Source organism: Bos indicus x Bos taurus, chromosome 2, assembly GCF_003369695.1.
Source record: "Bos indicus x Bos taurus breed Angus x Brahman F1 hybrid chromosome 2, Bos_hybrid_MaternalHap_v2.0, whole genome shotgun sequence".
In the NCBI taxonomy this organism is placed as follows: Eukaryota; Metazoa; Chordata; class Mammalia; order Artiodactyla; family Bovidae; genus Bos; species Bos indicus x Bos taurus.
The window spans coordinates 86,196,188-86,208,452 of record NC_040077.1 but is presented as its reverse complement, the minus strand read 5'-3'; the positions used below and the strand labels follow the sequence as shown (position 1 = coordinate 86,208,452).

The window sequence follows — 12,265 nt, the reverse complement described above, 5'->3', positions numbered from 1 at the left end:
TCCATGGGATTTTCCAGGCAAGAGTACTGGAGTGGGGTGCCATTGCCTTCTCCGACAAAAGCCATTACTGATGTAATTTTTAACAGTTTTTGCTAATTCTTTAAAGTATGTCAATATGGTTAAATTATGACCTGCTATCAGAGACACCCCTAGTTAAATCCATCACTTCAGATATTGACCAAATTGCTTAACCTCCAAATCTCCATTTGCTCACCAGTAATATGAAGATAGAGGAGGGCATAGCAATCTACTCCAGTATTCTTGCCTGGAGAATCTCATGGACTGAGGAGCCTAGCAAGCTACAGTCCATAGGGTCACAAAGAGTCAGACAGGACTGAGTGACTTTACACACACACACACACACACACACACACACAAGAAAATAACAGGTGAATCCAACTGAAGGGCTGCTGGAGAATGAAATGATTAAATGATACTGATTGTAAAGCACTGGGCCTGGCATCAAAGTGCATGCTAAGTCGCTTCACTAGTGTTCCACTCTTTGAGACCCCATGGACTATAGCCCACCAAGCTCCTCTGTCCATGAGGATTCTCCAGGCAAGAATGCTCTCCTGCTGCACCAAAGATTAAAACTTAAATACATAATAATTTTAACACTTTATCTTGAAAGTAAACTAAAGTCAAACTTTTATAATAGTACAAAAGTCATTACTGATGTAATTTTTAACAGTTTTTGCTCATTCTTTAAAATATGGCAATGTGATTAAATCATGACCTGCGATCAGAGACTGAAATCTATCGCTTTAGATCCTGACCAAATTGCTTAACCATAATCATAGTGCCATAATCACCATGATCATTACAAAAGTTTACCGAGTTGTGATTGTTTAAAATTGGTTATATATATTTATATACATAAGTAAAGTATGTGAAGTTGATGACATATGTATTGATGCATAAATCGCAGCTACTTTTCAGAAAGACTTTTTACAAAGCAGACTTCTTTCAAAGGAAATAGAGCCGCTCCAGCCAAGTGGCACAGTCCTCACCCCTGGAAGCGCGCAGGTAGATCCATCGCTGGCCGGCTGTGCGACGGCCGGGCTGTGCTCAGCGGGCGCGGGTCTAAGGTTGACGCCGGAGCTCGGACGGGGCGGCGCGGCGGTTCCCGGCCAAGCGGCCCGCGCCGCCCCGCCCGCTCGGCGGGGATGAGTGACGGCGACAACAGGTGCGCCGAGGCGTCTGCGGCTTCTCCGGAGCCCCCGAGTTTGGCGCGTCAGGCCCCGGGGGTCAGGCTTTAACTCTGCAAACTGGCCTCCTCTCCCCGCACCAGCCTTACGAAGTCGCCCGTCAACCGGCTTCTTGCACCTTAGTAAAGCCTCTAAACGCACCGCCACCTCTCGAAAACCCACCAGTCCTAGAAGCCAACTTTCCCCAAAGGGGAGGAGAGGGAAAGGCGTGTGGTGCATGGAGTTCTGCATAGCCGTTCGCTGTCTCTTCCCCAGCCGTCCGAAAGCAGACGAGAGTGGCTTGAGAATAGAGCACTCGATCCGCTCACCTCACGCCCGCCCCGACCTGCTGCACGCTCTACCCCTGAGACGGCCCAGCTCGGCGACCACGGGCCACGACCGAAACCTGCCCGCCCGCGCCCCTCCCGGGCTTGCGGCGCCCGCCCGCACCGCCACCCGCCTCCCGAGGCTACGTCGTCTGCCCCTCCCTATCCCCGCGGGTGGTAGGTTCAGGCCCTGGGTTCGAGTCTGCGCCCTTGCAGCTGCCACCGCCGCCGTAGCCGCCAGGGGGAGAAAGTCTCCGTCGGGAAGCGTGGTGTTGCTTCCTGGGTGTGAAGGTGCTTACGAACTGTAGGTTTCTGTGCCTTTCCCCCTAGCTTTTGAAGAGCAGAGAGGAAGATGGAGACCGAGTCCGGGGCGGTGAGTACGGCGGTCAGGGCCCAGAGTCCTGGGCCCCGGGATAGCGGGGAGAAGGAGCAACGTGGGCGCCCTCTGTGAGGGGCTGGAAGGACGAGTCTAGAGCTCGCTATATGGTCAGCAAGAAGCGTGGACAGGGCGCCTCATCGACCGCCATGAAGATAGGCCCCGTCGGGTTGTGTAGTGGGGTCGGGCAGGTGCGACGCCCGACCTGGACTGGTGTAGACTGGCTGGGAGGTTCCGGGAAGCGTGGGTGACCGGGTCCTGTGCACCAGGCTGGGTTCGGGCTAGAGAACCAGCTTTCCCGCCGAAAGTAGGTTCGGCTGCGTCTTTGACGCTCACTCCAGCCAGACTCAACCTAGCCGCCCATATGAGGAGTTGACCAGGTGGCCATCCCCTCCTCTTCCCGACCGGTCAGTGGAAACCAGAAGTCCTGAGAGACCTGGCTGGGGGTGGGGGTTGGGGGAGGGCGAGTGTGGGTTATATGGGGCACCTGGGCACAGGTCGGACTTTGACACTCGCGCCCAAGCCAGTCTGGGCCGGGTGGGGGAGGGGTGGGAGACCGAGTAGGCCCGAGGGGCTGCGGCAACGTGCCGTCGCGCCTCACCCCGTGCCCGCCGGCAGCCAATCAGCGAGTGCCACGAGATGCCCGCGGGGCCCTGCTACGCACGAGGCCAGCGTCTGGGTCTGTGCCGTTGAGGATTCCCGCCACTGCTTCTGGCGGGTTTGCGGGACAAAATTTCTCGCTGGCTAGCCTTCTTTTCCCTCCCGCACTTTGGTGGGGAGGGGGTGGATCCTCGAATCGGTGCTCCAGTTCACGATGACTTGAGAGACCCTGAGGAAGTTGTTGCTGCGGCCATTTCCTCCAGCACCTCGGCTTGCTGGCCTCGGAGGGGAAGGAGCGCCGAGTCCTTCACTGCGACGGTTAGCCCGTCTCTTTCCTCTTCTCTTCATTGGCAGAGTAGATGATAAATTTCGAGGTTAATTCTCCAGGGGAGGAGGCAGTGGGGGCACATTGCTTTGGAGGAAATTTTAAATAAACTTTTTAGTACTAGAAGTTTTACTAAGCTAAGGACCCTTACTTACTGCTTGCCCCAAAACAGCACCTAGCTAGGTGCTTTTCATACATTTGCAAAATTTTGCTGGCGGAATTTGAGGCATTCTGAATTAACTCAATAAATCGCTGTCTCTAAGGAACTTAAAGATTGCCTCTACTTGAGCCTTGTTACTGCCAAGATTAAAATATTTTCTAGGGTTTTATTCATGTTGTATTCTTCAGCCCACAACCTAAAGGTTGGTGTATCATGAGCAGGAAGAAATTATTTATTCTTTATTCAACAAACGTTTATTGAACACCTGCTATATATGGTCTTAGATACTGCGGTGAACAAAACAAGCAAAGCCCTTTTCTTGAACATTACAATATAGTGGAAAGAGATGACAAACGTAATATAAATTACATAGTGTGTTGGAAAGTGATTAGTGGTAAGGAGAAAAAACAGTTGGAACCCACAATAGAATAGGAACCTTAAAAATAGAAGAATGATGTGAATAGAATGTACAAAGTTCGTGTTTTTCCTTCCTCCGTGTTGAGGATTTCTTAAGATTGGAAGTAAAGCACTTTGTTCTCTTCCATTCATGTCATTTTTCTCTCATAAAAATAAAAACCAGTGGAGTTTTATTTAACTAAATTTGAAAGCAAAAGAGTTCATCCATTGAATTCATTTTGCTTTAAAGAAGAGAATTTCATGAATTTTTTTTTTAATTTTGCAGGTAAGTAATTTCTGCATTCTCTAAACAAATAGGCAGGTAGAGTAGATTGTATCTGCCAGAGCTGTTCAGTTATCTCTAGCAATACAAATCCACAGTCGAAAAGTAAAACGAAACATCCCAGAATCATCCAGTCTGGCACTATGTCTTACAGGTGACTGAAGTTATAAATTAACTTTCAAATGCCCTGAGAGGATGTTGTTAAGATTGGGTTCCCAGTTTTAACTGGCAGCTACAACATAGCAATTATTAAATATGATGAGTTTGTGGTTTAAGAGATATTTTTATAAACTCCCTTACTAGGGAGCGTTTTTCCCTCTTAAGACTAGATGGACAATAGACCCCAAAAGTTCCAGCCTATGGCCTGGTAGTCACCACTGGCCTAGATATTTCTCTGTACATCTTGCAGAGATTAATTTTTAGGGATTACGGTTTATTGGCCAGTGAAGTGAAAGGAGAGCAGTGTGAAAAAGAACAACTCCGTTATCTAAGTGGGAAATTAATTTTCATGAGTTTGTTTTTCAGAGAATTTAAGTCGTGAACTTGAAGCTTTTTGAAGAACTCTTTTAGTGTCTCAGAAGTCTCTTTAGTGTTCTTACAAGGAAAATAGCAAGTTCTTATATTTGTTTCTCTTTAAAATTCTATTCCCAAGTCTTGTTTTTTTCCCAGTGTACCTTAAGAGTCTATCTACTGTTTTGCTGTTGTGCAAAGGCTTATATGTTAGTTGTTATTGTTTTTATAGTCGTTAAGTCATGTCCAACGGTTTGCAACCTCATGGACTATGAACCACCAAGCTCCCCTGTCCATGGTATTTTCCAGGCAAGAATACTGGCATGGGTTGCCATTTTCTTCTCCATTACTTGTTAATATGTATTTATTAAAATCTGAATTAGATCCACTGACTTAGAATTATACACTGACACTGAATATATGAATATGAGCTCAGTTCTTTAGCATAAAGTAAAAATTAATATTATTAAAAACTTTAGTATAAAAATTTATACCTATGAGTTATGGGTATAAAAATTTTTTTTTTCAAAATCAGACTACTTTTCAAATTGCCAAGTGCATTTAAAAATTTGACTTTAGAGTTGAAAAGCAGTGAACTTAAATGTCAGAATGTATTTACTTGTCAATGCCCTTTAGCCAAAGACCACCACAAATATACCTATAGTTTAATAAAGTTGGCTCTTCTGAATTACAGCAAGGAAGAACATGGGGCCTTCTGAACTAGAGGATGTTAGAACTTATTATAGGATTTAGGCTTGTATTAGCACTTTTTAGAGTGGGTTTAAAGAAGGTTTTACTCTGAAATGCATGTTGTCAGAAAGTGGGAATAATTCTATGATTGTGCTAAGTCGCTTTAGTCATGTCCGACTCTTTGCAACCCTATGGACTGTAGCCTGCCAGGCTTCTCTGTCCATGGGTTTCTCCTGGCAAGAATACTGGAGTGGTTTGCCATTTCCTTCTCCAGGGGATCTTTCCCACCCAGGGATCAAACCAGCGTCTCTTAAGTCTCCTGCATTGGCAGGCAGGTTCTTTACCACCAGTGCTACATTAATTCTTAACTAGAAGACAAGAAAGAGATTGAAGCTAAAGTTTTGTGATTGATAAAGAAGGAGTAGTCAGTCTTGTCAGGCAGGATAAAAGGATGTTTGGTCATTCTTATGGTTTGGGCAGTGCTTTTGTTTCTGTCAGTGTGTAGGTATGATATGGAGTGGTCTTGTTTTTATCTTCACCCATCACAGTAACACTACCCTGATAGCTCAGTTGGTAAAGAATCCACCTGCAATGCAGGAGACCCTGGTTCCGTTCCTGGGTTGGAAAGATCCCCTGGAGAAGGGATAGGCTACTCACTCCAGTATTCTTGGGCTTCCCTTGTGGCTCAGCTGGTAAAGAATCCGCCTGCAATGTGGGAGACCTGGGTTCGATCCCTGGATTGGAAAGATCCCCTGGAAAAGGGAAAGGCTACTCACTCCAGTATTCTGGCCTGGAGAATTCCATGGACTGTATAGTCCATAGGGTCACAGAGAGTCAGACACAACTGAGCGATTTTCACTTTCTTTCATCACAATAATAGTAGCCTTGCTCAATGTTGGTGTTAACAAGAGAACACCACAGCCTACCTGTGAGATCCCGGACACCTCTTACAACACCAGGGCCTAGTTGTTGTACCAGGCCAGCTCCTAACTGTCCTAACTGTCCTACTTTTCTCTTTCCTAAACTTCTTTTTGAGTTTAATATTCCTTCTTAATACTTAAAATATTTAAATTGTACATTTAATAGTAATTAATATATGTATGTTTAAATGATACATTTAAGATTTAAGATCTCTGTAGAGGAGTAGATTCTGTATTTATTATATTTTTCTTGCCTTCAAAAGTTATTAGCTCTATAATCTTCATAATAGCATAAAATTAAAGTCTAAAATACTACATTTTGTCAGTATACTTACCTTTTTGAAGGATAAATGCTTTTATCTTGCATTAAAACTTATACCCAGTACTGAGTTTAAAAGAATTTTATTTTACAGCAAACATCAAATCAGACGCAAACAGATTCATTATCTCCATCCCCTAATCCTGTGTCACCTGTGCCTTTGAATAACCCAACGAGTGCCCCAAGATATGGAACAGTGATCCCTAATCGCATCTTTGTAGGAGGAATTGACTTTAAGGTACCTAATAATGCATGCAATATAGTGAATTTTTTTTGTTAGAAGTATTTTATTATATTTCTCAGAAATGGTTTATTTGTGCAACTATAAAAATAATAATGTATTTAATATTTTTGTAATGATTAGTAGGGTTCAAATTGTCTTATTATAGTAGAGTATGTATAATTGTCTAATTTCACATACAAGGAAATTGAGGCTCATTGACGTATCTATAGTCACCTAACTACTTAGAGACAAAGTGAAAACTAGAATCCTAGTTTTCTGACTGATAGCTCCACATTATTTCACCATATCACACTAATTATACTTTTTTTTACATAATAATCCAATAGCCCAAACAATGAGTGATTAAAATTTTCAAAAGATGACTCAATTAAGGAAAAAGAAAATAAACACAACAGTTTTATGAAGTCCTGTTTCTTTATCCCAACTTTATTTTCAGTTCCTGAGTAACTTCTTAGACTTCTATTTTGCAAATTGCTTCTGTAACCGAATTTACAATTTGATTACCAAAAAAGGCATGTGTCCTAGTCAGAATAAAGCATCTTAACAGTAATATGTTTAAATAATCAGCCATTTCACTCTTTCAGAGAGGCATAGTTTTGTGAGATGTTTTGCAGCACCCCCATGTGGGAGGCAGTTGTAAACACCTACGGGAAAGGCAGGCATCGATAATTTAAGTGGAACATTCTTTATTCCAAGGGAATATATAGAAGGATTTCCAGGCTTCCTTATTACATATTGGAAATTTCAGGGAGAGTTGTCTTAAAAAAAAATGCTTGTGCAATTAGGGTATAGTAGTTATCACTCACTGTTTTCCAACAATCAGGGTCTCACAATTTGGATGGAATTGCTTCTTTGCTGCTCAAGATGAATGTCACAGTGTGTTTATCAGAATTATGAGTCTTAAGCAAGTGTGTGATTGGTTCACTAATAATAAATTAAGGGAAATAATTTCTTATGAAATGCTTACTTTTAAAAAGATTTCCTGTTTCCATGGAAAATATTAATAACTGACCATAAATATTCAAGTTAAATATTCTTATTCAGAATTTATATTATATTAGCTTAGCATATTTTTAAATAAACCATCAATATAATAGTTTGTATGGCTAGGTTAAGTGTAGGGTTTTTTTTTTTATCTTTTTTGACGTATAGTTGCTTAACAATGTTGTTTTAGTTTCCACTGTACAGCACAGTGATCCAGCTATAGATATACATATATCCCCTGTTTTTTAGATTTCTTTCCCATTTAGGTCACCACAGCATTGAGTAGAGTTCCCTGTGCTATACAGTGGGTTCTCATTAGTTTAGTGTCGGTTTTTATTGAAGCCTGTCAGCTACAATATAAACTTTGGGGGCCATTACAATACAATCTTAGCTTTAAGTTAATTGGTAAGGTTCTCCCTCTTAGAGTTACACCTTACCCAAAACCATAGATAATTTCCATCAAGGAAGTAGTTTAACACAGTAGCAAGCAGTCTCAAACTTCATAAAATTCTTCTTTTTAGACCCCTAGAGCCCATCCCTTTTAATATTTGATAATCTTGACTTTCTGTCTCGTTTTTAACAGAGATAGAGATGTAAAATTGAGCTAGTGATTCTTCTATCAGAGAATGGTTTAATTAATTTGTTTTCAAGTCTCTAATAGAAATCTTTGATGTTGATTCCATTTTGTGTTTATTGAAATGAGACTGTTGTACCTAGATTAACTCAGTATTTGCCATCATCCAATTTAGCAAGCTTTAGGTTACCAACTAAAATTTATTTTTTTTCTAAAGCAGTGAGGTACCTGTGGAACTCAAGAGGTATTGCTCTACCATTAGGCGTGTCTTTTCCTAGATATATATGTAAAGAAAAATTTTTTCTATGAATATTTAAAGTTTTTCTTGTGGGCAAACACAGTTGAACCAGAAAATGAAATTGCAATGAATTTAGAGTGAATGCTGTAGGGAAAGGTGATGTGGGTCTGTTATGAGATTATTTAATTGCCAGATATGCCAGACCATCTTTGTAGACATCTTATACATGATAGTCTAGTTATGACTCAATATTTTTTGTTTATCATCATAATGTCCGTATGTATTTTGACTACAGATAAAATGTCTAAAAACTTAAAGTTTTGTAGCCTCTCTGTTGTTACCACAAATTGAGTTCAGGTACTTTTGTAAATATATTTCCTTTCTAAGACCTTAACTTTCCTGATGACTATGCTCATTAACATAGAGTGATTGTATGACATAAAACAGCAAAATTCTTTAAAGCAATTATCCTTAAAAATAAATTTTAAAATAAAAATAGAGTGACTGGTGGAAGCCAGCATAACCTAGTTCCATTGCCATGACTGTAGGCCTCTCTGAATCACAAGAACCAATAATAATATGCCCTTAGTATAGTTATAGGCATGCCTAGTACAGTTTTATCAAAAAATAGCTAACTAGAGAACAAGCTTTATTTGTAGTTTTAGAAAACTCAGCTTAAAATATTTTATTGCTATGTAATAATTTAACAACATAGTATTAACTCTGCATAAAGCAAAGTATTAATATTAATTTTAATAACCTAGTGATTTCATGCAGTTTTTATGATGACAGGCATCCTTATATCCATACTATTAATTTGTGTTGCCTTTTCTGTCTCCAAAACAAGCAGAAGTTATTTCATCTTTTATCAATTAAAATGGGGTTTTTTGTGTTTTATTTTTATACCATTAGACAAATGAAAATGATTTAAGAAAATTTTTTTCCCAGTATGGATCTGTAAAAGAAGTGAAGATTGTAAATGACAGAGCTGGAGTTTCCAAAGGGTTAGTATCACTATAGGTAGTACACAGAATTAACAATTGTGTTTTTATTGGATTGCTACATTTTGTATTCTGCCTTACTTTGGTTCCTTTTTTTTTTTTTAAGAAGGAAGTTGTAGTGAAGTTTGGCTGTTTTGTTGTTTTTTGGTGGGGAGGTGGGGCGTTGGTTGTGTTTTGGGTTTTTTGGCTGCACTGGTTCTTCATTTTTGTGCCTGGGCTTTCTCTAGTTGCAGCAAGCAGGGGCTCTAGGGTGCACAGGCTTCAGTAGTTGTGGTGCATAGGCTTAATTGCTTGACCACATGTGGAATCTTCCCAGACCAGGGATGGAACCCATGTCCCCTGAATTGGCAGGAGGATTCTTTACCATTGGACCACCAGGGAAGTCCTGATTCCATTTTTAAAAAGAGAGTTTCATGGCTGCTTTCTCCTTCCTTTTGATCTCCATGTGTTGGGGAGTGGGGCGTGGGTATTTTAGAGGAAAGAGGATGCTTTAATATTCCTTAATTTGTTGTAAAGTTATTCTTGCAAGGCTGAGGGACCATTGATTGTTAGGTAGTAAGCACTTAATGTTGAGTAGCTGATGTCCTGTAGCCAAGGAACCAGAAACTAAAGGAATCTGATACTTTGGAATTGTATACCTGCTTTAGACTAGAGAGAACTTAATTTGGAAAAGGCTGACACAAAAGAATGTCTGTAGCTTGTGCCTCAGAGACCTAACCAGGGGACTAATCTAAGAATATAATCTTAGCGAGAATGATTTTTAATTGACAAATCAAGGAGAATGAAAATTAAGAATAAAGCACTAGGATTTGGCTAGTAATGTCTGGTGACATTAGAGCTGTTTTAGTGAATTGGTATTTACAAAAGCCAAATATCAGAGAAGAAAAAGGTAGTTTTACATAGTGTACTCACTTGAGAAGTTTGATTGCAAAGTTAAAGAAATCAATGAATGATTATTTTCTTGAAAAAGAGGCAATATATACATATTCATAGGCATAAAAGAAAGGACCAATAAGATGGGTAAAATATTAGTGGGAAACTACATGTAAATATGATAGGTGGACACTTCTAAAAAGATGAGATCCTGCAGAGATGATTAACAGATATAAACATATAATATAAACAAATCCTGCATATAACAGACTTCTGAGCCCGACAAAAATAATATGATGAAGTGAAATTGTACCACTTATATTTGGCTTAATGGAATTTGTAATATCCATTTTTAAATCATTGAAAATAACACATAGCAGTGTAGACTGTATTTTATGCCTTTTCCACTGGGTGGTATATGTGTTCTACTAAAAAGTGTAAAATACTTCTTTAGCCCTTGTTTAATACTTGAGCAAATAAAGAAATTCGTTTGTTGAAAAAGGAAATTCATATACAATACAGTAATTATGAATTGAATAAAATAGTAAATGTTTATTAATTACATGATACATAATTACTTATTAGTAATTATGAATTGGCACTTCCCTGGTGGTTTAGACAGTAAAGAATCTGCTTGCAATTCAGAAGACCTGGGTTCGATCCCTAAGTTGAAACAATCCCTTGGAGAAGGGAACAGCTACCCACTCCAATAATCTTAACTGGAGAATTCCATGGACAAAAGAGCTGGCAGGCTACAGTCCATGGGGTCACAAAGAGTCGGACACGACTGAGGAACTTAACGTACATACACAATTTGAGGAAAATAAAGTTGAGCATTACTCAAGAGAGTTTCCTAAAATTATCCAAATAGAGATTAAATTGGGGGGGGGGGGGGATGTACTTTTTATTTCTTTCATCCCTTTTTATCTACCTATTTTGTCTTTTTGGACAAGGCATATATTGTGTAATTCAGCTGTTAAAGAATCCATGTGCAATGCAGGAGACCCTGGTTTGATTCCTGGGTGGGGATGATACCCTGGAGAAGGGATAGATCACCCACTTCAGTATTCTTGGGCTTCCCTGGTGACTCAGTTGGTGAAGAATCCACCTGCATTGCGGGAGACCTGGGTTCGATTCCTGGATTGGGAAGATCCCCTGGAGAAGGCAATGGCTACCCACTCCAATATTCTGGCCCAGAGAATTCCATGGACTGTAAAGTCTGTGGGTGCCTCAAAGAGTCGGAAACAGCTGAGCAACTTTCACTTCACTTATACTGTGTATTTGTATCTTGATCATATGATTTATACTCTGAAGATAACAATTATATATGAAAAGCAGATATAAAACCTGGGTTGTATAATATTTTAACTTATTTTATTTGGGAAATATACTAATAGTTACATTCTCAGTTTATATATGCTAACAATAGTAAATAATATGTGTACTCATTTACCAAGATAAAATATTTTATCATGTTCAATTTTTAATTTTTTAAAGATTCTTTTTATACTTTGATTTCTATTGAAAGCAAACTTATGTCATTTTAAAAGGAGGTTACTGCTCTGGGCTGAAATTTATTGCACCCTAATTTGTAACCAGAACACAAATCTCTCATGTTTTCCTGCCTTGCATACAGCTCTGGTCTGATACTGTTTTAAGATCCTGGGTTGTTATTTTTTTTTAGGCCTCTCCCTTTAAGAGGATAACCATGTTAAGCTGTGAACAATTCTCCTCTAAGTTTTGCATACTGGTACACCATAGAAAAATGTTCATTCCTACTGTGGCCCATTCTAAAAATATATATATTTATCTTAGTATAATATCAATGTAATGGTTCTACTATAATAATTAATGGATTTATTTAGGTATGGCTTCGTCACTTTTGAAAACAAGAAGATGCACAAAAAATTTTACAAGAGGTAAGATATTTTGGTGTATTGAACTTCATTTTTGGAACTCTTACTTTGGTGTATTTAACTTAATTTTTGAAACTTCTTTCTTTGAACTAATCCTTTAAGGCAGTGTCCCAACCTTTTTGGCACCAGAGACTAGTTTGGTGGCAACAGTTGTTCCACAGACCTGGGGGATATAGTTTGAGGATAATTCAAGTATGTTACATTTATTGTGCACTTTATTATTATTACATCAGCTCCACCCCCAGATCATCAGGCATTGGATCCCAGAAGTTGGGGAACCCTGCTTTAAGGTATTATTTAATAGTGGGGTTCTAGTACAATAACTGATTGCTAAAAAAGTTAT

General features: G+C 39.7%; 1 protein-coding gene across 1 annotated transcript in view; it reads left to right on the top strand.

The window, feature by feature from the left end:
* The first annotated feature begins 1,796 nt into the window (after positions 1-1,796).
* The window catches only part of BOLL (boule homolog, RNA binding protein), a 73,807-nt gene continuing 63,338 nt past the window's right edge, over positions 1,797-12,265 (top strand). Inside the window, exons 1-3 of the mRNA XM_027563788.1 lie at positions 1,797-1,886; positions 6,187-6,330; positions 9,045-9,136. Coding sequence (XP_027419589.1) covers positions 1,866-1,886; positions 6,187-6,330; positions 9,045-9,136 — 257 coding nt within the window. The 5' untranslated portion in view covers positions 1,797-1,865. The remainder of the gene's footprint in view (positions 1,887-6,186; positions 6,331-9,044; positions 9,137-12,265) is intronic.